This window comes from Lonchura striata, chromosome 12, assembly GCF_046129695.1.
Source record: "Lonchura striata isolate bLonStr1 chromosome 12, bLonStr1.mat, whole genome shotgun sequence".
In the NCBI taxonomy this organism is placed as follows: Eukaryota; Metazoa; Chordata; class Aves; order Passeriformes; family Estrildidae; genus Lonchura; species Lonchura striata.
In genome coordinates, this window is record NC_134614.1 from 22,531,861 (window position 1) to 22,555,818 (window position 23,958).

Consider the following 23,958-nt stretch of genomic DNA (forward strand, 5'->3'; position numbering starts at 1 on the left):
GCAGCACTGGGTGCTTCACAACTTTTTTCTTCTCCTCCCAGTGCTTGACCCCTCTTGGTCACTGTCAGGACCACCTTGCTGCATCCACAGGGCCATGCCAAACCCAGTTTGCATCTCCAGTTGTCAGAGCAAGGTAAAACAAACATGTAAAAGATTAAGGTGCCAACAACAAAAAATGAATCCATTAGCTCTTTTCCAAGCTTTTTTTTTAAACCCTACACAGCCCTTGTGCCATGAACTTCAATCCTTGTTTGAGCTGGAACTTCCTGTTTGGTAACAAGGCACCTGGTGGAGGCAAATTCTCATCCCCACTGGGCACAGGGACACAGAGAGGTGGCACAGAGCCTCGTCAGCGTTGGTGGGTGATGTTGTGGAGCGTCTCAGAACACGGAGTCATCGAGGACGCTGCAGGAGAGGCCTTCAGCCAGGCTGCACACCTCGGTCTCCGTGGAGCTGGGGCAGGTCCGTGCTCTCTGCAAAGCAAACACCCCTTGGAGCTGGGAGCTGGGGGGTGGCTTGGGATGGGGGAGAGCTAAGAGTTCAAATTGGTGCATTTAGAGAGGGATTAACCCAAAACGTTCCATGGTTGAGGAGCTCAGGAGCATTGGGTTCAACAGGAGGACTTTCAGCCTCTGGCTGAAGCTCTCACAGAGCTGCTCATCCTCTGTCTCTCCAGCACTGCACCCCCAAACTCCCCATTTCCCAAATTCTCCCGCAGTGGCCACCCATCTGTAGCAAAGGACAAGGAGCCCAGAAGGAGCTGGAGGGCACAGAATCATGAAATCAGCAAGGATGGAAAAGATCTCCCAAGATCATCAAGTCCAACCTTCAGTCAGGTCCCACCTCACCCGCTAAATCCCATCCCAAAGGGCCACATCCAAAAGCCAAGTGGTTTTTGAGCTCTTCAGGGATGGTGACTCCAGCACTGCCCCGGGGAGCCTCCTCCAGGGCCTGGCCACTCCTGCAGGGAGGGCTCAGGTGTGAGGCACAGGAATTGTTCTCAATCCAGGGCAGCGAAGCCATTCCTGGGGCCACATCCTGGCTGAGCTGCACCCAGAGGTGTGCAGCGCTGCAGAGCTGCAGGAGGAAGCAGCAGCCGTGGCTGAGCTGCTGGGAAGCCCTGCAGGGTGGCAGGTGACGCTGCAGGGACGAGCAGGTTCCCCCGGGCCACCACTGGCAGGGCTTTCATCACCTCAGCCCCGTTTGCACCGAGTTTGGGGACCGAGTGTCCCAAACCAACAACTTCCCTGTCCCTGGGGGCCTCAGCAGGGAGCTGGGTCATGTCCTCACCCCTCCCTGCCAGTGCCACCAGCCTCATGGCACCAGCTCTGGCTGGTGTCCCCAGCGCCCTTGGAGCGAGGAGGCTGAAACCAAGGCAGGGCTGCTGCAGAGAACAGGACCCGCCTTGGCCAGCTCGCCTTTCCAGCTGCAGCACTGGTATCTGCTGCTTCTCCTCTTCTGTGGTGGGATGCCCAAGCCGTGGGATTTCACACCACTCCACTAAAAACAAACATGAACTAAAGCAGCTCTGCAGGAGCCACCTGCAGCTTGTACAGCTGGGGAGAGGCTGCATTTCCTGCACAGGAGGCTGGGGAGAGGCTGCATTTCCTGCACAGGGGGAGGCTGGGGAGAGGCTGCATTTCCTGCACAGGGGGGCTGGGGAGAGGCTGCATTTCCTGCACAGGGGGGCTGGGGAGAGGCTGCATTTCCTGCACAGGGGGAGGCTGGGGAGAGGCTGCATTTCCTGCACAGGGGGGCTGGGGAGAGGCTGCATTTCCTGCACATAGAGGCTGCATTTCCTGCACAGGAGGCTGGGGAGAGGCTGCATTTCCTGCACAGGGGGAGGCTGGGGAGAGGCTGCATTTCCTGCACAGGGGGAGCCAAGGCTGAGCCCAAAATGCAGCGTGGGGAACAGGGAACCCGGAGTGGAGTACGGAATGGAGCCGGGAAAGGGGAAAACCGGAACGGATTTCAGGTGGAATCTGGAATGGATTCGGCAAAATGGAAAATCCGGACCGGATTTTGACGGAACTCCAGAATGGAGTTGGCAAAATGGAAAACCTGGACTGAATTTTGGCGGGAGTCCGGAATGGAGTTGGCAAAAGGGAAAACCCGACTGGATTTTGGCCAGAGTCAGGAATGGAGTTGGCAAATGGAAAAACCCAGACAATAGCAATTAACCCTTCTGTTAATTTTTCACCCTTCCCAGAGCACAACCTCTGCAAGCAGAGCCAGACCTAGAGCTGCAGCAGACTGGGACCTGTCCTGGGCAAAGGAAGCGGCCACACAGCGAGGTGAGAATTTCCCACAGCAGGGAGGATGGCAAAAACAGCCTCAGGAATTGCAAAATTCAATGGTTTAGTGGCCATGGGGTTGAACTTAATGGTCTTGGAGATCTTTTTGAGATGTAATGATTTTTATGACCCTCTTTGCTCTCAGCCTTACCGGGGAAAAGCAGCACAAAACCAAAAGCATTCATTTTAATTTAAATATTAAAAAAAAAAAAAAAAAAAAAGTTATTTTACCTCATAATCAATTGGGAAAGGGTCTCGGAATTTGTTGCTGGGTGCTGGGATCGGTGGGAACAGTTTACTCCAAACGTGGTTTCTGTAAGAAACAGCAGTGGAGGGATGGGAAGAGTTGCTGTTCTTGGGGATGAGGGGCTCAAGCAGCAGCACGTGCTCAGCCCCAGAAGCAGCCAGCTCTGCCTGCAGCACTTCCAGTCAGGGATAATTGCTGGAACTCTAACTGCTAAGTTAAAGCTTAAGTGATATAATACACTTTTATTTAAATTATATACTTTATAATTTTAGGTTTATTGTCACTACAGGACGCGTGAAAGCACGACGTGAGCCGCTGCTATTGCAAAGGTGAAAAAGAGGAAGTTTATTTTCTTACTCCAGCATTTATACTTTTTCAAAGGTGCCAGTGGATTGGAGGGTGAATGTGCCACCTCTCCAGTGACATTGGACAAACTACTAGTCTGTCAAATTTCTCTGCCTCTATAGGGGAAAGCAAAACAATAGATTGTTTACAGAAAGTTGTGTGAGAAAGTTCTCTACAAGAATGTAAACTCAGAAGGCTTTAGAAAATCTTAAGAATCAGGGCAACAGTTTATTATTTAATTTTGGAAGTTTTTTCTATGGTTTCAGGTTAAATGTAGTGTTTTTTTAAGATTAATGTTTCTTAGCACTGAAAGTTTAAAATTCTTAGCAGTTTGATAATGCTAAAAGATAATGGTCCCCCCTGGGGCTTGGCAGCTGTGCCACTCCTCACAGGACACCTTTGGGCTCTGGGGACAGACAGGTGACAGGAGGAGGTGGCTGAGGCTGTCCCCAGCCTCTCCCTCTCCCTCTGCAGCCGTTCCCATCCAGTGCCAGGGATTTGGGGCTGTCTGGAGAGAAATGAACTGCTCTGATCTGTCTGTTCATGCTGCTGCTCCTCCCAAGGGCTCTGCTGTCAGGTACCTCGTTTGGACAGCCAAGACAAGCCGCCTCATGCTCAGATTTTGGTGTCTGACATAAAGTGCCAGTGCCTCGTGTCAGGAGAGCAGCCACAAATAATTGTGTGCCCAGGGAGCCGGGAGCGGGCAGGGGAAGGCACGAGGGACAGCTGACAGCAAATGGTTCTGTCAGTGCTGTGCTACCTCATCCTATCACACCTCTGAGACCTCCTTCCCTGCTGACACCCCCTGGCCTGGCTGGGCTCGCAGCACAGGGCTTTTGTGACAGCAGAGGGAACTTCTCCTTGTCTGTGATACACGCCAGAGCTCAGCTCTCACATGCCAGGTGCTGAAACACGCTCGCTGCCTCCAGCCCTGGATAGCTCCACATCCAAAAGGAGCAGGTTTTAATGGGAACTTGGCCTGAGTGAGGACTGCTCAGCCCAGAATTGGTTTCCAGGCTCTGTTCTGGAGGAGATGTGTTCAGGTACCAAGGGCAGATCTGTTCCTCTGCCCCCTTTATTTTGTGACAATCCCTCTGGCTGATGTCTGCTCAGTTCAGTGCTTATGTTCTTAGGACTATTCTTCTTCCAGAAGCTTTCTGAGTTCTGTCAAGTTTACCTTTATCCTATTACTATTCTCCTGGTGAGGAGGAATAATATTTTCTGTCTGTCAGCTTGGAGCTAAACCTTCCTGGCTGAGCTGCTGCTGCCTTGAAGGTGACATTGATGCTTCACTAATGATCAGGGGAAGGGAAGGGCCACACCACTGCTCGCCCCACAGACACGAGCTGTGGGATGCCTCCCCTCTGCTGCACAGGAGGAGGCTTTGGGAGGGAATTGTACAGCCACAAATGGGAATATGGGGAGGAAAAACAGGGTGTGAGGTGTTTTTGGGGAAACAGTTCTGCTTTTTTTGTTGAAATGCTGGACACAGCAGAGCCACTGCTGGGTGCAAAGGAACAGCCAAGCTGTTTCTCCCCACCAGTGGGGTGGGACAGGAAAGTGGCTGCTGCTGGAGCTCAGGAATGGGACAGGATGAGTGCCAGTATTGTTTTTGCAGCACCTCCATCACCTCCACTCTTCCCAGCTGTCCTGGTTCCAGCTCTCCTCCTAAGGGTCAGGCCTCTGTGCCCTTACCCAGGGCAGCTTTGCACTGTTGACTTCACAGCTGCTACACCTCACCTGCTCTCACAAACTCCTCAAAAGGCCACAGCATTCCACCTGGAATTTCAGCTCTGATTTATGCCACTGCTGGGCAAAGTACCCAGCAAGAGTTGGTTTTATTTGGGATTGGTATGTTCCTCATCGTGCTGTTGGCCAAGAAAAGATTTTGATGGAGCCACATCAAAATTATTTATTAAGGCAGCAAAAAGCATAAATTACATGTCACTTCTGGAAGGGGAGCACTTAAGGAAGGTGCACAAATGCCCACGAGAAATGAGGCAGAAGTGTGTCCACGGGGGCTGTTTTGCCCCTCAGGTCTTTGCAGGGAGGAGTTGCTGGGGTGGTGCCCTCAGAATGGTTCTGTTCTTTTTTGGAGGTTACTGAAAAGTCAGAGTTATGTGATTAAAGGTCTTGTCACAAAAAGCATCCCAGGTATCTCTGTCTGCACAGGTTAAGGCACAGCCTTTTTCCATTGTCACTGTTTGGACCTTCAGGCCTTGGACACACCCCACAGCACCCTTGTGCCTTCAATCAGCATTTCAGGGTCTCCAGGTTTTGTGCTGTGTCTGCCTTTCTGAAATTTCCATTCTTCCCACAGGCTGTGGCATGAAAAGCCTGGGGATAAACAAAGAGAAAAAAGCAGGAGAACAAGCTCTCCTGCTCTGTGATGAGATTGAGGAAATATTTGTTTTAACTCTATGTCAGAGTGCCTCCCCTGAGATTCCCTGTGGAGTTTTTCAAAGCTGGCTGGTGACTGCTGCTCGTGGGCTGCTGAGGGGTGCAGAAGAGGGGGATGACCACACTGGTTTTGGGGTGTGGAGGGCACTGAGTGCTCTCATGCCAGAGCAAGTTACTGACTCCATCCTCTGGGGGCTCACCTCCAGGAGAAAATGTTATTCCTAGGGAAGTAGAGAAGCTGCTCACTCCTAAAGGCAGAGAGCAAACCAGGAGAACATTCAATTGTGGTTTTTATCAAGACTCTAACCCCATCAGCCTCTGCAAGTGAGAGAAGGGAAAAGCCTGCCCAAACAGTCCCAGAGGGCCCCTTTGCCTTGCAGCACTCCTCCCAAATGCTGGGCTTTAACCCTGATGCCTGCAAGTACAGAGAAAAATTTATAGACCTCTTTGCTGCAATGAAATTCCTTATAATGGCTGCAAATCACATAAAATTTGAAACGATTCCGTGGCTTGAATCGCAGAGTGCACTTCATGAATTTTCAAGAGCAGTAAAAACAGAGAGTACTAATGAAACTGTGATCTAGGAAACCTGCTCGATTTTTCTTTTTTTTAATATCTGCAGGTACAATCCTGTGTTTCATCTTCCTACACTTCCCCGTCCTCCCAGGGCAGGCTGGGGATTAGAGAAGGAGAAGGAGCAAGGAGCAGCAGGGAAGGGTGGAATAAGGTGAGCAGCTCTGTGAAATTCAGAGTAGCAGAGAGGTAAAAATTTCATCATGTTGGCAAAGAGAAAAAGTAATAAACCTTTGGGTGTTGGGGAATTTTATACTGGAGATAAACTCCTGGGAACAACCAGGGTAGCAGCGAGCAGCTGAGCCTGGAAAAGCTCCTTGAAATTTGGATTAAAATCATACAATGCATTCATACAAGTTGAGTAGAATTGTACCCTGGATTTATTTCTCCCCCTGTGTGTGTTCCAGGATCTCCAAAGAGGGTAAATGTAACATTCAAATGTTTGTAGAACCCCACAGGAAAATGTGAGCAGTGTGACTGCTGCTAACTGGTGTTGGTTCTGCTGTCCCAAAGAGAGAGGAGAGAGGGGAGGATCTCCAGCTCAATCCATAACAGAATCATGTAAGTAAGACAAATTTGGGGATTTTCAGCAAGACATCAAGGCTGCATAGCTGAGGACAAGTGTGTGACACAGGGAGAAACTCCCTGGGCTGTTTCTGCCAGAACTTTTCTGAGCAGAGTTCTGTGTTCAGAGAGTTTGTGTGTTCATTCAGCTGCCCTGAGAACAGGTCCCAGGGGCAGAGTTAATCTCAGTTATCCTCTTGGAGCATCCCTGTACACAACACCTTTATTGGATAAAGGAAACACAGCACAGAGAGGAAAACAGCCAGGGATGCATCAGGATGATCAATAAATAAAAAGTCACTACAGAAATTAATAAGGAATTAGCACTTCCATTAAGGGGAGCTGTGTTTATTGTGGACTGGTAATTGCTGCTTTCTGCATGTTTCAGGGAGAAATTTCTAATTACATGGAGCCTTTAATTCAACACTTATGATTTGACTGACACAGACACAAATCCAAAGTGTAGCTGGGCTTCCTCACTGCACATCTGGGGAGTTTTGGCCTTTACTATATAGTATCCAGAGCCTCTGTACAATTAAAAATAAACTCAATATTTCAAATACTCAAAGCAAACCCCAGGGGTCTGGGATTTTTGATGCCCTGAGCATTCTCTTTCACCAGGGATAAATAAAGATTCCTGGGGAAATCACCAACTAAATCAGGTACATTTAAGTGAAGAAATGAGATAAGGACAAACAGATTTTAACAAATTTTAACAAATTCACCTCATTCAATATATGGGTTTGTTGTATAAGGTTAAATTGAATAACCCTCTTAGCCCACCAATTTTGCTGAATGTTATTGCTGATAATTAATGAGGCTGATTATTTTTGCTTTGTGTATTTAGGCAAACTTAGTTTTTGCTCAGAATTAAGCAAAGCTTGTGACATCCCTCCACACTTGTTGAATACCTGCTCCTTGGTTATATTGTAATAAAAAAATGCTAATACTTACATTTGGCATATTATAGCAACAAGCAGCAATGTGCAGGACGTGGACACACAGAGCAGAGTTACAATCCAGGCTATGGAATTGTCCAGTTTATTTTCCCCTGAATTTCAAGGGAAAAAAAAAAAGAAATTAAATGTATTCTTTTAGTACAGATTATTCAAAATGTGTTTATAATTTAAATACTGCAAATATTTCATTAACTGTTTAATGTGGTTGTATTCGGATCACAAATTAACATGCAGTATTGAAAACTTGATACATAGAATAAGAAATTAAATTAAGAGCTTCCATGGCACTGAATTTCTGATTTCAATAATTATTTTATTTTATTTTGAAATAAAGGAGAGAACCCCTTTTGAATAAAGCTGAGAAAGTGGCACGAACCTGTATTGTGCCAATCAACTGCCTCTAAAAATTCCTTTCCATGAGAAAAACTGGATTAAGTGGTCCTGCCCTTGGATATTGTTGAGATTTAAATAAATTTTTAGGGAAGACCAGTTTTGTTTTGGCATCAGAGTGGATTTTCCACGTTTGCTGTGTGAGCCAGGTGGGGAGGTCAAGGGGATGTCTTGGAGAAAGGAGGCAAAACACTGAAAATGTGAATTCATGATACAGGAGGGGAAATGTAGTAAACAGGAATGTAACAGAGTATTTTTTAAGTGAAAACAAGGAAGTTGAGAAACTCCAAAGATAAGAGCAAAGGAGGATGTCTAAGAACAAACAGTTGATAACGTGCAGTGATAAAGGAACTGTTATTTCCAGAGCAACATATTCAGCAAGCAGGAGATGCAAAACAGCGTGGGACAAATGATCAGGCTCCAAAGATGCTAAAATCAAAATTATTTTTTTTCTCCCAGTATTTAAGGGGTGAGATAGCTTCAGTAAATTAAATTCAAATCTCTGTTTTCCTGTTTCCCATTAGAATTTTGTGATGTTGGACATGCTCCTGATTAGGCAGCATTTGCTCCCCAGCAATGGGGATGCTAAAATATGCTAAAAGAATGCTCTTTTTTTCCCTCAGTATTGAAGGAGTGAGATAATTTCAGTGAATCAATGGTTGATGTGCTTTCTCATATTTATTTCTAGCATGAACATCACAATGAGGACAGGAAAACACCTGAAAGAAACTGCAGTGATGCAAGAAAAGGCCTTGAGTTTAAAGCAATCTCTGGAATTATTCACAAAGCGTTGCCTAAAACCAATCCTCTTGCAAATAGTTTATTTTTAAAGGAATGGATTAAAATCCCTTTGGCATTAACAACTCAGATTTTTCCTTCAAATCCCTGTTTTCCTGTTTCCTATTAGAATTCAGGGGTGTTGCACACGCTCCTGGTTAGGCAGCATTGGCTCCCCAGCAGTGGAATGTTGGGAATTCTTACCAACATAAATGATTTCACTCCAGTCACTCCAGAACCCTCTGGCACGGCAGATGTGGTTGTGGTTGGCCCTGATCCTGATGGAATATCTGCTGCTGCCATCGATCCGCAGCTGGAAACTGTTGGAGGAGATCTTCAGGATCTGTCAGGAAAACAATTTGTGCTGTCAGAGACTGACTCAGCCACTCAGAAAACAAATTTAAACTGTGTTTTTATTAACTGTGAGCTGCTGGTCTTGGTTTGGAGGTAAGAGCACCATTTTTATAAGTGTAACTTCTCCTAACACACCAATATTCCAGGGAAAATTCCTGGGGAAATGCCTCATTTCTCCATTCTTCCTCCAGATTCTCCATGCAGCATTTTCAAGATGGTAAAAGCTGTTCTGAACCCAGATGCATAAGCTGAATAAATCCAATTTTGTCCTGCTTTCCCAAGTTCCTTGGGGATGGTTTGTTGCAGATTTGAAAGGCATTGAGGAAAAGAGGAAGGCAAATTCCAGCTGTAGAGGACAGGAATGTTAGATAGAGGAGCAATTACCTGCTTGTTACCTGACTTCAGGTTGATGAGATAAAATTCATATTCAAAACATTCCTCATGGAAAGGAGAAATTGGCTTCTCCCACATGGCCAGGAGATCATTTTGCTCCAGGGATATACTGATATTTCTGGGAATATTCACTTTCTCTGCAAAAAGAAAACCATACTGGTAAGTTATTTATAGACACAAGTTTAAATACTAAAACCTGGAGCATTTTATAACCTGATAGTGTTTCCAATTATTATAGGACCTAAAATTATTGAATTTATTTCCCTTTTTGGACTGAAAAGATAAGGATTTAGGAGGAATAACTACATTGCTGGTAATAGTTATAGGAAAACAGTTTGGAAAATCCACTTAAAAGTTTTGGAAAATTAGGTAACTGGGGAAAGAGGAATTTATTAAATTAATTTTTACAGAAGCATTAAATTAATAATAGAATAGTTAGAAAAAAATTATTTCCAGGAAAAAGAAAATGGAGATATAGCTAGGAAAGTTATTGAAAAATGGAAAAATTCAAAGGAATTCAGCTGCTGTTATAGGGATGACTTCTAAGAAGAAAATATGTGAATTTTTTCTCTTAGTGAAGTCATGAAAAAGAGAACTGTTATCTGTTTACCAAAAAAAGAAAAAGGGAAGGAACTAATGCAGGAAAGTAAATTATTTGTGTGGATGAAAGATGAAAGACAATCATGGCTGATACTGCCTTTTATTCCATACTCTAATGCCTTCCTTTACAGGACAGGGTTAACTTGAACACCACGTATCTTATTCCTTTTAAAGAAAGGCTGCAAAATTAAGGGTAATAAAAACAGTGTTTTAAGGTATATTGAATAAATCAACTGAAAATTAATATTGGAAATAATGATTTGGCTAACAAACAGAATAACTAATTGCCTTTGCTAGCTTTTAGTTTTGCTATTCTGTAATTTAAAATAGATTATTAAAATCAAATTTAGCTAAAACAATCCAGTTATTTCTTCCAATTCCCTTAAGATGATTATACAAAATCAACACATCCTTTCACCTGCATCAAGAACCACTCAATCCAAAAGAATTTCCTCACATTCTGGCAATCCTGCTAGACATTTTTGATATTTTTTAAAATGCATTCCTACTCACCGATGGCATTTTGGTTAAATAACTGCTGGAAAGGCTTGATTGCAGCACGTTTGCTGGAGCCATTAATGTGAATTACAATGAGGCTGTCAATCTCACTGGGTTTAATCTGAGTACTTGAAAATCTGCACTCAGTATTCCTGTTCCACTTGTCTTGGGTGTAAGTGGAACATTCCTCTGTGTGTGTCTCATACCTAAATTAAAATGCTGGTGAGACAAGGTGTAGTTAAAGAAATTCACTGCTGGCTGGACAAGCAGCAAACACCAACCTGTAAAACAGGAAATATTTGGTGTCTTCTGGAGCCCCTTGGCCAGGGAGCCAAGTGCAGCGGAGAGAGACATTGCCAGAGATGGTGACATGAGTGATGCAGGACAAGTTGGTGACAGAGGTCTCTGCAGCACCTGGGGAGGCAGGGAATTGCAGAGCAGAAAGAAAACCTCACTGCAAAAATCATAACAAGTTCCTGCTGCTAAAACACTTTGGATCCAGTTTGGGCCCTTATAGCTGTGTCTGTTTCATCTAATTCTTTTCATTTTTGATTCTAGTTTGGGCCATTGTAGCTATGTCTCTTGCATCTAATTTTCTTTGTTTTTTATTCCAGTTTGGGCCATTATATCTGTGTCTCTTGCATCCAATTCTCTTCACTTTTGCTTCCAGTTTGGGCCATTATAGCTGTGTCTGTTTCATCCAGTTCTCCTTTTTTATTCCAATTTTGGCCTTTACAGCTATGTCTGTTGCATCCAATTCTCCTTCTTTTTGATTCCAGTTTGGGCCATTATAGCTGTGTCTGTTTCATCCAGTTCTCCCCTTTTTGATTCCAGTTTGGGCCATTATAGCTGTGTCTGTTTCATCCAGTTCTCCCCTTTTTGATTTCAGTTTGGGCCATTATAGTTGTATCTGTTTATTCCAATTCCCCTCCTCATCACACAGCTCTGTGGCTTGGGAAGGATTTAGATTCCCAAGCAGAGTGAGTAGAGCTGTGCCACACAGCACCGTGTATTTCATGTGGAACAAGGCAACCATACCCTCAGGTGCACCACGCTAGGTTAACTCAGCCTTAGCAAGGCATTGTTAGAAAATTTTATAGGTGTTATTGACATTTTGCACCTCCAGATTGTACTCCAGGCTCCACTGCAGTAGGGAAAGGTCTGGACTAAATCCTTTTGTAGCAGGTAGAGCGGGAAATGCTGTATTTTTATTTGAAAGAACTACACCTGTCTCCTTTTAATGTTTCATCCACAGACTGGGGCAGGACACAAAAGGCATCCTTTCCCTGGGTTTGTTACCTGGCAGAGGTGGGAGGTTTCTCTGCACCCAGTGGCTGCTCATCTGGAGGTGCTCCTGGAGGAGCAGGGTGCGCACGCGGGCGGAGAAGCCGTTGTGCAGCGCCGCCGTTCGCACGCTCCGAGTCCTCTCGGTGTCATACTTGAAATAGAAAATATCAAATAACCACAGGGGGTGGGAGGCAAAAGAAGGGATCTATGGATATTCTCAGTTCAGTCAGAGAGAAAAAGAGATTTCTGCCAGGCTAAGCCTGGGAAAGAGTCCGAGAGGAATGTAAGCAATCTGTTATCTCTCTTTCTGCTCATATTGTTTATAGATATGTTCTACCACTGTGTGCTATTCATAGTGCACCAGTGGTGTAGAAAGTTTTCACTTTGAAACCAATCATATTTCACCTCAGTGATCCTAGTTATAAAAGAGGAACGCTAGTTGTTAAAAAAGTTTCATTCTTTGCCTTGTGATCTTGGAGTCATGTTCATTCCTGTCCCTGCCTCAGCAGCGACAGGGACCTGCAAAGACTGAGCCAGACACTGTTCACAGTTCAGTGAGCTGAGCTGAATGGGGAGCCAGCACTTAAAGCCAGTACTTAAATCCATCCTCCCCTCAAGGGAAAACTGCAATTCCCAAGGCTCATCCCAGCAGAGATGTGTCCCTAAGGATGGCTGAGGGAATCTCTGCAGTTCCCAAAGCATGGGTTTAGATCAAAGGGAACAGCAGGGATTTAGCCTTCCTAGGATCCTTGATTTATTTTTTCTCTTACCTCTTCGGGCACAGGGCTCAGGATTTTCACATCGTATCTAATGGTGGAGTTGTTTTGTTCCTGAGCAGGGTTTGGCTCCCAGTGTAACAGCACTTGTGCTAATGCAGAGACTGTGAGGGTGAAGTTAACAGGTGGCAAAACCTGAACTGGAAAGGAGAAAACAGAAATATCCATCCATGTCCAATCCAGTGAATTGTTTAGAACAATACCTGTTTGCAAGCAGTGAGCAATACAAGCAAATAATTTCATCCTCAACAGCTCCTTGTAAAATATTTCTAATATTTGACAAAAAAAAAAAACTTTAAATAACCAAAACCCCATCAAATAAGAGTTTATTAAAACTTAGCTTAAAAAATGAAACTTTTAAAATAGTTTCAACTTGAAAATTACTGTGATATATTACATTTGGCTTGTTAATTAGGTTCAGAGTTTTTATCTTGGTCCTCATTGTCAAAGATACACATAATGAGTGATCAAGTGCATGAGCAATTCTCACCCACATCAGCTTGCTGGAGAGGGCAATGTGGGGGGCTTTCAAAGAGAACGTTGACAACCACAAGAAGTTGCATGTGAGAGTAGAACCAAAATGAAGAACAGAGGAATTAAGCACAAATGGAAGAAAACACAGAAGGATAGGAAGGATAATTTAAAATGACAGGGCAAGAAGGATTCCTGGAGCTCTCTTGGAAATGAGGAGGATCTCATGCTGGGGGACATGTTAGCATATAAATAGCAGGGCAGTGAAATAATCAATCTGCTCCCCTCCAGTTCTTCAGAGCCTGCTCTCCCGTATTTGCCAAACCCCAGGCAGCTGAGGGCCACCAGCACCCCTGGAGGGGCTGGTTGCCAGGTTGGATGTGACTCTGATGGGACAGTGGAAGGTGTCCCTGCCCACTGGATAGGCTTTAAGGTCCCTTCCAACCCAAACCATTCTGGGATTCCATGATCAGCCCCCACTTCTCTTCTCTTCCAACCTTTGATGCTCAGGAGTTCACATTGCAGCAGGAAAACTGCCCCATAAAGGCTCAGAAAACCCCAACACAAGTTGTGTCGCCATGACTGGAGATTCTTTCCTCCCTCAGCAAACCAGGCACCAGCTGGGAACAATCTGGGACAGGGCACAGTCCCAGGAAGCAGGACAGCAATGGTCACCCCTGCTCCTGGGCCATGGCACACCAGGGACTGCTTTATCCACCTGTAGAACAGTGCCCAGCACAAAGAGGGACCTTGGGTGCCCACCAAAGCTCTGCCCTGGCAACTGGAAACTCCTCACCTCCTGCACCTTGAGGTGTGTTTGTTGTCCAGAGGAGGAGCAGGAAAACTGGCATCCCACTGGCATTCATCTTTGGGTGGTGGGTGGGCACAGCCAGGCATCAGCACAGCAGCCTTGGCACCATTTTACAGGAGCTAAAAATGAACACAGGACCAAGGGTTAAACACCCAAACCATGGATCATGATCCATCCCCATGATCAAAGGAGTGAAACTGCTGCCTTGCAGGGATAGACTCTTCTTTTCTTGCAGGAAAAGGCTTCTTGTGGGAGCTAAATTTAATATAGGTACCACTGAGCACATTTCATCTTGCTCCCTTTGCCAGCCCTCTCCGACAAGCTGCTGCTTTCAAACCTTCATGTGGGGATGTGCAGGGCATCCATGGAATTAGAGCATTTCTCCATGGAAAGTGAGTCAGGTTCAGGTAGCCTGGCTTTGGGGAGAGTCCCATTTCCTCCAGGAACAGAATTGACCATATTTTCAGCTCCCACTCTATATAAAATAGCTGCTCACTGGGATTTACTGTCTAGTTACTCCTCCAATAAAGCTCTCTAAAGACATAGTCACTGCTCACCTCAAGGCTAATTCTCCACCGTTAATTATTTGCTGTAAGAAAAACTGCTTTGTTTGTTTCTTATTTCAATGAACAACAATTTTTAATGCTTAAACCCAGTATTTTCCTATGGACTGTTTCATGAATTACTGGGAGAAAAAAAAAAATCTCTGTGTAATCATTCATGTATAACCTAATATAAAAATGGGCATTCAGAACAGCAGCTCTCCAAAATGTTCTTCTTGAAGAGAAATGCACCCCCCCAGCCCAATCTCAGCACCTCCCTGGGGCACTACAGCAATTGCTCACATGGAAAACATAATATTTTCCAATGGTAATGAGCAGGAATAACCCAGGGACTGGAAGCACTCCCACTGATCACAGTTGGAATAATTTTGCTGTACAGTAACTATTTTTCAAAATGCAGGCTGAGTGCTGAGTTCATTAAAATGACACATCATCTACAGTAGAGTGTGTTTTTAATGTCCAAGTCCCCTCATTATCTATATTCACATTTTGTGCCTCTCTGCTTTCCTGACAGCCCAAATGTGCACAAGGCCAGCTGAAACTCGGGAGTTTGCTAATGGATTATTCCTGGGGAGCCAGGGTTGGATTTTGTGTACGCTGGGTTATGGAATGACATCCTGGCCAGGCATTTTGGTTCTCCCAAATTGTAGCGAGTCACAGACAATGGGACAAACCTTTTTTACAGCACATTTATGCCTGCACAAATTACTAGCATCAGGCTTTCTTTGCTGCTTCAAGAAACATCCTTTCATTTACCTGATGAGACTGGTAAATACTCTAATCACTTTTCTATCTGTTTAGAAGTAAAAATTCATTATCCTTGCATCCTTGAAAATAAAAAAACAACTTTGGGAAAGAAGCCTCATTAGTTTCACTGCTGAGAGTGTTCAGTCTTTTTTTTTTTTTTTTTTTTCTTAAAAAAAAGCAATAACTTCAGTACATTATTTTTTAAAAAATCTTTTAAATGCCTAATGTTTTGCAAGTGCTTAACATTCACAGCTACTTGAATAATATCTGTGTGTTGTTTCAGGCATTATCATAGCTACAACAGCTGAGTCTCCCTTGGGTTTATTTAAAGTGAATTTGGCTACCTGTGGATTTTTTTTTTTAATCACAAAAAGTTGAGGGTTCTGATTTTTTTCCCCCTATGCTTTCAGAAAGATCCTAAAGATTTTTTTTTTTCTACCTAAAAGCTTGCATGTATTAGATTTTTCTGTGCAGCAGAAAATGTAAGATCTAATACATGAACTGAACTGGATATAAAATGTTTCTGTAATTCAGATGAGTCCTAAATTATTATCCTGTTCTTTTCCATTTATTTTTTCTTGCTTTGTTTTCCAAAATGCTATTTATCTTTTTCTTGCTGCCAGACTAGGATTGAAAGCACACCTTTTGGAAGCTGTATTTCTGCAGGTGTGTAAGACCACAATCCCTGAGAACAAACTGCAGTTTGTGGTACCCTGTTTCATGGGAGAAGTTGCTGAAAAGAGAATTAAAATAAGTGTATGCAAGCAAAGATGGTAACTAGAAGGCTACAGGAGGATTGTGCTCCTCACCAAAAGTGGATATGGTAAGTTTTCAGGACAAAGTTTGATTATATCATCAAATATTATATATAAAGTTTTGGTTATATAATAAGCAGAGGGTAAAGGGGATATTCCCTTTGTGCAAGGAATTAACTCCTTTCAGAAGGACAGTAGAAATCCAAAGCACAAAAAACAGCCTCCTAAAAGTAATGATTTTCTCCCTTAATGTGTCCCAATACCTCACAAGCAACAAAGAAGCAGCAGATTCCAGGTGCTTTTCCCAGTGTTGGGAAAGCAGGACCTTTGCAGTCTTCACAGCAAGCAGAAGGCAGAGCCAAAGCACTCAGACACCCCGGGAGGTTACCTGGGCATCTCAGAGTCCTGTGAAGGGTTGGGTGTGTTTGTTCCCCGTCCTCTGGCTGTTCTCCCTGGAGGGTGAAGGGTTGGGTGTGTTTGTTCCCCGTCCTCTGGCTCTTCTCCCTGGAGGGTTGCTTTTAAAATTGCTGCCTTCCAAGTACCAACAGGGCTGGTACCTCACAAGAGATGGCAGAGGACAAGCGAGATAAGCACGCCTTGAAAAAGGGAACTGTGGATTTAACCACAGGGTGGAAGGCTCCATACAGGCACAGAAATGGGTTTATTTATTAGTGTTAATTATAATTATATACAATGGTCTGAGGGTTCGCTGGTGACTTTTCAAGAGCAGGAACGTGATGACTGACAGCAAAGAAATAATCTACAGCCATACTGTTGATATCCCAATGTGTTCATCCCCTAGAAAATCAAACCCAGACATTGCTGGAAAACTGTGAATGTTTTGTCCAGGTTTATATTTTTAATGCCGTCTTGTCCAAAGCTCTGGCCATACAGCCATACACCAGCAGCATTTTGGGAAGTCACCGGTACCGGAGTAAAACCACCTTCCTAATAATGTGCTGAGAGCTTTGAGCTGAGGTCTGTGGGGTTGGATAATTTCTGCATTGCCCCGAAAAGCTGTGGATGCCCCATGCCTGGAAGTGTTCAGGTTTCAGAAACAGGACGGGACCTTGACTGGTTGCAGACTTAGTATTTATTATCTGTCCATATCATACAAGCAAAAAGCAAGAGACACAGAGAAAAGAACAACATCCAGGCAAATCCAGATCAGAGACAAGATGGCAGCCTTTTTCTACATATTCTTTGAACTAATAGTGTAAAAGAAAATGTGTAAAATTATTATACTCTAACTAATAAGAAAAATACCTACATAGGTTTAACATTAACAACAGTGCTGGGGAGCAGCTGGACTTGATGATCTCAGAGGGCTTTTCCAAAATGATGACTTTGTGATTTCAATGATTCAAACATTTAAATGCTACCGAATTCCTTCTCATCGGGGGGAGAAGAAACTCATCAGTTCCATCCCAGTTATTTTGCCATTACCAAATTATGTATTTTTTTTCCCTGCTATAAGTCGTTTTCCTGTTGTAATTTCTTTTCTCTAAACCAAGACAAAGCCACGGTAAATATTTTATGTCTTGTATTGAGTGCTGTGTTCCTCAGTTTGGGAAGGACGTTGAGACACTCGAGTTCATCCAGAGGAAGAAACGAGGCTGGAGAGGGGATGGGAACACAAACCCTGTGAGGAACGGCTGAGGGAGCTGGGGTGTCACAGGGACATTCTTCTCTCTTTCAGGATTTTTTGCAGAGAAGCAGAGGAAAAAATTTCTATTTCTGCTCCTTGTTTTTCCTATGTGGAATGTGGAGAATTATTTGCCGGGGTAATTGCTTGGTTGGTTTCTGGTGAGGATTGTTTGAGCTGATGGCCAATCCAACTGTGGCTGGGCTCTCAGAGAAGGTCACAAGTTGTTAGTTAGATATGGTAGTTAGAAAAAGTAGGTTTGTAGTTTTAGTATCTGCTTTACATAGTATATTAATGTATTACAGTATAGTTATAATAAAGAAATCATTCAGCCTTCTGAGCTGGAGTCAGACATCAGCATTTCTTCCCACTGGGTTCACCTGCATTTACAATACTGGGGGTGCTCAGCCTGGGGAAAAGGAGACTCAGATGTGACCTCAGCACTCCCCTCAGCTCCTGGAATTGGCTGTGCTCAGCTGGGGCTGGGCTCTCTGTCCAGGCAGCACTGACAGAACCAGAGCACACAGCCTCAAGCTGCTCCAAGGGAAATTTAGGTTGGATATTAGGAAAATGTTTTTTACAGAAGGGGTGATAAAGTTCTGGAGTGGCTGCCCAGGGAGGTGGTGCAGTCACCATCCCTGGGTGTGTTTAACAAAGCCTGGATGTGGCTCTGGGTGCCAGGGCTGAGTTGAGGGGTTGGGGATGGGTTGGACTCGATGATCCTGAAGGTCTCTTCCAACCCAGTGATTCTGTGAAGGTTTGCTATTGCTGTGAAAGAATTAGGAATGAACTCCCCAGTGTTCCCAGAACACTTATCAACTTCGAGCTGCACCAAGAGAAATTTAGGTTGGAGAACGTTTTTTACAGAAAGAGTGATAAAGTTCTTTTTTTACTGAAAGAGTGATAAAGTTCTGGAATGTTCTGCCCAGGGAGGTGGTGGAGTCACCATCCCTGGGTGTGTTTAACAAAGCCTGGATGTGTCTCTGGATGCCAGGGTTTAGCTGAGGTGTGGCGACTGAATTGAACTCGATGCTCTTGAAAGCCTTTTCCAGCCGTGGAAGCGATTCTGCGAGGTTTTTTAGGAACCCCTGCGGGCTGAGCGCAGGCGGGGCGGTGAAGGGGCCGCCCCTGAGGGCTGAGGGAGCGGGGGCGGCGCCGCCTCACGGAGCCCGGCCCGGGCGGAGCCGCCTCACGGAGCCCGGCCCAAGGCGGGCGGAGCCGCCTCACGGAGCCCGGCCCGGGGCGGTGCCGCCTCACCGAGCCCGCCCCGGGGCGGTGCCGCCTCACGGAGCCCGGCACCGCCCCCGCCTCACGGAGCCCGGCCCGGGGCGGTGCCGCCTCACGGAGCCCGGCCCCGGGGCGGAGCCGCCTCACCGAGCCCGGCCCAAGGCGGGCGGTGCCGCCTCACCGAGCCCGCCCCGGGGCGGTGCCGCCTCACGGAGCCCGGCACCGCCCCCGCCTCACGGAGCCCGCCCCGGGGCGGAGCCGCTCCCCGGTCCCGGCGCCGCTCTGATCTCATCGCCGCTCTGAGCTCATCGCCCGGCGCCGCCGGTGCGGGAGCGGGGCCGTGCCCGCGGATGTGGGCTGGGCTCCTGGCCGTGCCCCGCAGGGCCGGGCTGCTGCTGCTGCGGCGGCGGCAGGGAGGCGGCGGCGCCATGAGGCTGCAGGCGCCGCAGTTCCAGGCGCTCTTCACGCCGGGGCTGCGCAGCGTGGCCGGTGAGTGCCGGGGAGAGGCGCCGAAAATGTCCCTGGGCGTGGTGGTTCGGCTTGGAGGGAGCTCACAAACCACCCAGTGCCGTGGCAAGGGACACCTCCCACTGTCCCGGGTGCTCCCAGCCTGGCCTTGGGCACACAGCTGCTCTGGAATTCCCATCCCAATCCCTCACCACCCTCACTCCCAAACCCACCTTCCCTCCCCGTAATGCGTTCCTCGTGGCCCTGTCACTCCACGCCCTGGTGAAAAAGAACGTTTTTCTGCTCCCAGAGCCTCCTCCGGGCCGGACAGCCTCAGCCAGACTCCAGGGACAGGTCACAGCTGGCTTCCCCCTTTGTGGGCCGATTCCATGATGCTCGCGTGTTCCTGGAGAAATTCGGGCTCATGGCTCACTGTTCTCTGCTGTAAATAATCTGAATTTTTCTCCCTTGTCAGCCCCTGACTGTTTAAAATGATCCCCAGCCCAGAGTCCCCACGACCAATTAGAGACCTGCCAATAGTTATATTTTCAAAAAAGCTCAGAAAAATAAATCATGTACAAGGAAAATACCTGTGGGTGCTCACCTGTGCCACGAATTAGTGCATTTTGCATGAAGCTGTGAGTTATTTGCTGCTTCCTGCACATTTGGGTGTTTATTCCTACATCTATGATCTTAATTTTGTGAGAAGGCAGGATATGGCTGATTGTGTGATGGGTTTGTTACTGTTTGGTTTTCTTTCTCTTCCCAGAACTGTTTGAGAAGAAGAACTACGAGCTGAGAATAGCAGGGGGGGCCGTGAGGGATTTACTGAGCGGAGTGACACCACAAGACATCGATTTTGCCACCACAGCTACTCCAGCAGAGATGAAAGAAATGTTCACAGCAGCTGGGGTTCGTCTGATCAATAACAAAGGAGAAAAACACGGAACCATCACTGCCAGGGTTGGTTTGGGATTTGTTTGGATCTTTTCTACCTATCTGTGGATGTCTAGTAGAAAATTTGCTCCTTATTTGTTAAAGCATCACAGTAAGAGTTTAAATGAGATCCTGCTTTAAAGTGTGGAGTGATTTTTTTTTTTTAATTATTCATTGTATAATGCATATTTTAATGCATGTAGCATGTTCATGCTGCTGTGTCATCACCAGGAAAAATAATGTTGCCTGCCCACACATGATCCTAATGTTTCCTGCTCCTGATTTCCTCTCCAGTTCTGTTTCCTCTACCTTGCTCTTAGTCCATCTCCTGCAGGAAGATTTCTGCATGCTCTGTAGAAAATAAGTAATGTCAGGATTATTTTCAGAAGTTCCTATTTCTCAACTCTGTACGAAAACCCTGCACACATTGCTGTGTATGTGTCCCCCCACTGCACACAAGCACAGGGTTGAAAAAACGAGCAGCTTTTGCATTTAATTTCATTTATTTTATTTCCTGGTTTCATGGTTGTGCTGAAGTAACGGTGTCTGTGGGATTTGCAGCTCCATGAACAGAATTTTGAAATCACCACTCTCCGAATAGATGTCATCACCGACGGAAGGCACGCAGAGGTGGAGTTCACCACTGACTGGCACAAGGATGCTGAGAGGAGGGACCTCACTGTCAACTCCATGTTTTTAGGTAAATTTGGAAAACTGTTACGTAGATGAAGCAGTGGATTTGAGTTTTGCCACCAAGTTCTGTTCCTGTGTCAAAGGTCTGTATGAATACATGAGATGATCCGACAGACCAGCTCAAACCACGCAGCTTCTCATTTCCAAGTGAGAGTGGTGCATTGTGGCAGCCACATTTGTACATCAGTATTCTGTTTTTTCATTGTTTTCTAGGTTTGGATGGGACGCTGTACGATTTCTTTAATGGCTATGAAGACTTGAAAAACAAGAAAATCAGGTTTGTGGGGAAGGCAGCTGAGAGGATACAAGAAGATTATTTAAGAATCCTGAGGTACTTCAGGTAAGAGGTTTTGCTTTTCTTTGATAAATAAACTGTATAAAGTTTCAAAAATGTGCAAAAAGATACTAGTGATGTAAAAAGAGTTGTAGTTGTCATATTTCCCTTCCAACCTAAATTGGTTTTATGATTGTTAGTGGAATAGTTTTCTAATCTAACATCCAGGGGTTTTATTTGACAGATTTTATGGAAGAATTGCAGAGAAGCCTGGAGATCATGAAGCTAATACACTGCAAGCAATTAAAGAAAATGCCAAAGGCTTGGCTGGAATATCAGGAGAAAGAATTTGGGTGGAACTGAAAAAAATTCTTCTTGGAAACCATGTCAATCATTTGGTTCAGCTTATGTATGAGCTGGATATTGCCCAGTACATAGGTAAAGTGAAATGAAGTTTGATTTCCTACTCCTGTATCTTATACAGACAGAATTTTGTGACAGATTGAGATCAAACCTGGGTTTACACAGAAATCAGATTTTATTTTTATGCTGTGCTAACACCTACTTTCTTATTAACACTTCTTTGCACTTTTTGTGTGTTTTTAGGGCTACCACTTGATGGGAATTTAGAGGAATTTGCCAGAGTCAGTAAAAACATCCAAAATCTGTCTCCAAAACCCATGACTGTCCTGACATCCTTGTTCAAGGGGAAGGATGATGTCACAAACCTGGACCTGAGGCTGAAAATCTCCAAGGAAGAAAAAAACCTTGGCCTTTTCTTGATGAAGCACAGGCAGGAGTTAACCAAAGGCCCGGGGCCAGAACCACTTAGACCATACCAGGACTTCCTGATGGATGTGAGTGTAATTCACATTGCTCCATTTGGGGCTTCACAGTGAACTGAATTCACTTTAAGATGTTTCTAAAAAACAAACCTACTATATTTTAGCAGTTCTGAGCACCCCGCGCTCTGGAGCAGTTTTTGGACTGATTTAAAAGTCAGTCAGGCTGAAGAATGTCACATTCAGTTTCTTGTGATCTTACCTGGGACTGGCAGTTTGCTGTGCTGTCCTGTTGAAATGTGAAACAGGAGTTGGACCTCAAGGAGAATTCTGCTTTTTCTCTGTGAAATTCAGCTCTGAATTGTGAATGGAAAATCAGTGCAGTTCCTGGTGTTCTCCCTAAGGCCCACTGCTCCTTAGCCACCCTGGGATGTTCTTCCACAGCACAGGGAGGTCATTTCCAGCTGAATGCTGCTGATAATTCAGAGCAAGCACCAGTCCCCAGGGCTAGGCCTGTTTCCCACAGGAAAGGTGATGGATTGGGATTACAGCTATTACCTGGGATTCAGGGAGTCTCCAGGGATCTCCCAGCACCTGCAGGACTGTTTTAACACCTGTGAGGCAGGAGAGCTCCTTGCTTCCATAGTCCCAGCTTGGCCAAGATGTTGCCTAGCAAGGAGTAATGGGAACAGCACAATGCTGAGCACACTTGGAGCTGGTTCTGCTCTTTCATACTGAAGCCTCTCTTTATTCCTTTTTTTCTCCTAGTCTAGGGAAGCTAACACCAACTCCAAGATCTTTGAGCTCCTGAAGTACCAAGGAGAGGAACAGCTTTTGAAAGAAATGCAGGAATGGACTGTGCCCTCTTTCCCTGTCAGTGGCCACGATCTCAGGAAGATGGGGGTGTCCTCTGGGAAGGAAATTGGGACAGCGCTGCAGCAGCTGAGGGATGAGTGGAAAAAGAGTGGATACCACATGGATAAAGAGGAACTGCTGAGCTGCCTGAAGAAGGTGTAAAGTGAATAATAACAGAACTGTTTGTGCCCTGATCCCAGTGGAACTGAGCTCCCAGGAAACTGAGCCTCTCACAGCCAGCTGAGCATTTGTCACATTTAACATTTTCATTACTAATTCCTAACTTCTGCAAGGAGAGGTTTCATTTTATAATAATGTAAAACATTGTTTGCCAAATTCCACCTTTTCAACCTCTCTCTGCTGCTCTTAGTGATAAATATTTACTATTCTATCATGACTTAGGGCACGAGAGATGATGGCAAGATTTCTTTCCTTCTCACCGTCTAGATCCAAAAAAAAATATCCCGAAATCCCCACAAAAAGGTTGTTTGCATCCTCTGGATCAAATCAAGGGGTTTTTATGTGCCTAGGAGAATGTGTGGAAATAATGGGCTCTACTTGAACTCTTTTTTACTTAAAGCTGGATAACAGATGGAAATACTCACTCCAGCAGCTCCCAACAGTTTTGCCATGGAAAACCAGGCTGTTTCCTGGGACTATTTTTATTTTCCAGAATTCCAGAATCAGTTTTAGGTTAAAAGGATGAGCTGGCTAAGTGAGTATCATGAATTTTCAGTAGCTTTTCAGCAACTTATCACTGAGTAACTAAATCCACAGCAAACTGGTGAAGGTTCTACATTGTATTTTCAACTTCAGGTGTGAGACAAACTATTAATTAACATTAACAAGGGGAGATGCAGCTCCTTCTCTTGGGAATTTGGGGATTTGGAGCAGAGCTATTCCTGGTCTTTCTGAATATCTTCCTACCCGAGGTTTTTGGTGTGCTGTTAAAAAGTCTCTGGGAGCAGCTCTTGTGTGTATAAACCTTACTGCAGGTTGAAGTTTTTTCCTACAGAACCATGGTAACAAATAAAATCCTTTGGATTTCATTTACTTTGGATATCATTTTGCAGCACTAGATGGCAACACTGGAGCAATGCTGGAAAAAAATCAGCATTTTAGGCTTTCACACAACTTCCCGGCTGCCTTTCCTGGGATGTATGATCCTTAAATTAAATTATCCTGAAGGTGCCTGGGAATCTGTGGGAGCCAGCAAGGGAAGAGGGGAAGTGCTGTTTGTTAGCGAGGCAAATCTCACAAGAACAGGATGGTGCTTAATTTAATGAGGTGAATAA

At 45.2% G+C, this 23,958-nt stretch overlaps 2 protein-coding genes and 1 long non-coding RNA gene across 3 annotated transcripts in view; 1 reads left to right on the forward strand and 2 right to left on the reverse strand.

The window, feature by feature from the left end:
- Positions 1-23,958, reverse strand: part of LOC144247000 (uncharacterized) — a 708,772-nt gene that overhangs the window by 516,611 nt on the left and 168,203 nt on the right. The gene's annotated exons all lie outside the window — the stretch shown is intronic.
- Positions 67-13,824, reverse strand: IL5RA (interleukin 5 receptor subunit alpha; the record flags this gene model as incomplete). Its single annotated transcript, XM_031505934.2, has 10 exons — positions 67-473; positions 2,526-2,607; positions 7,378-7,474; positions 8,754-8,892; positions 9,288-9,433; positions 10,410-10,600; positions 10,676-10,808; positions 11,694-11,832; positions 12,452-12,597; positions 13,725-13,824. Coding segments are annotated over 10 exons (1,266 nt in total), but the record flags the coding sequence as incomplete, so codon positions are not given.
- Positions 18,986-23,712, forward strand: TRNT1 (tRNA nucleotidyl transferase 1). Its single transcript, XM_021529009.3, has 7 exons — positions 18,986-19,165; positions 19,893-20,086; positions 20,621-20,759; positions 20,966-21,092; positions 21,271-21,464; positions 21,633-21,883; positions 22,577-23,712. The coding sequence occupies exons 1-7, from the start codon at positions 19,027-19,029 to the stop codon at positions 22,823-22,825; spliced, it is 1,293 nt and encodes a 430-aa protein (XP_021384684.2). The 5' UTR covers positions 18,986-19,026; the 3' UTR covers positions 22,826-23,712.

Excerpts from the sequence above, each read along its gene's own strand:
- TRNT1 (XM_021529009.3), top strand. The coding sequence starts at position 19,027 with ATGTGGGCTGGGCTCCTGGCCGTGCCCCGCAGGGCCGGGCTGCTGCTG. Across the intron at positions 20,087-20,620 it reads ACGGAACCATCACTGCCAGG|CTCCATGAACAGAATTTTGA; the intron begins GTTGGTTTGGGA and ends TGGGATTTGCAG. Across the intron at positions 21,465-21,632 it reads GGATATTGCCCAGTACATAG|GGCTACCACTTGATGGGAAT; the intron begins GTAAAGTGAAAT and ends GTGTGTTTTTAG.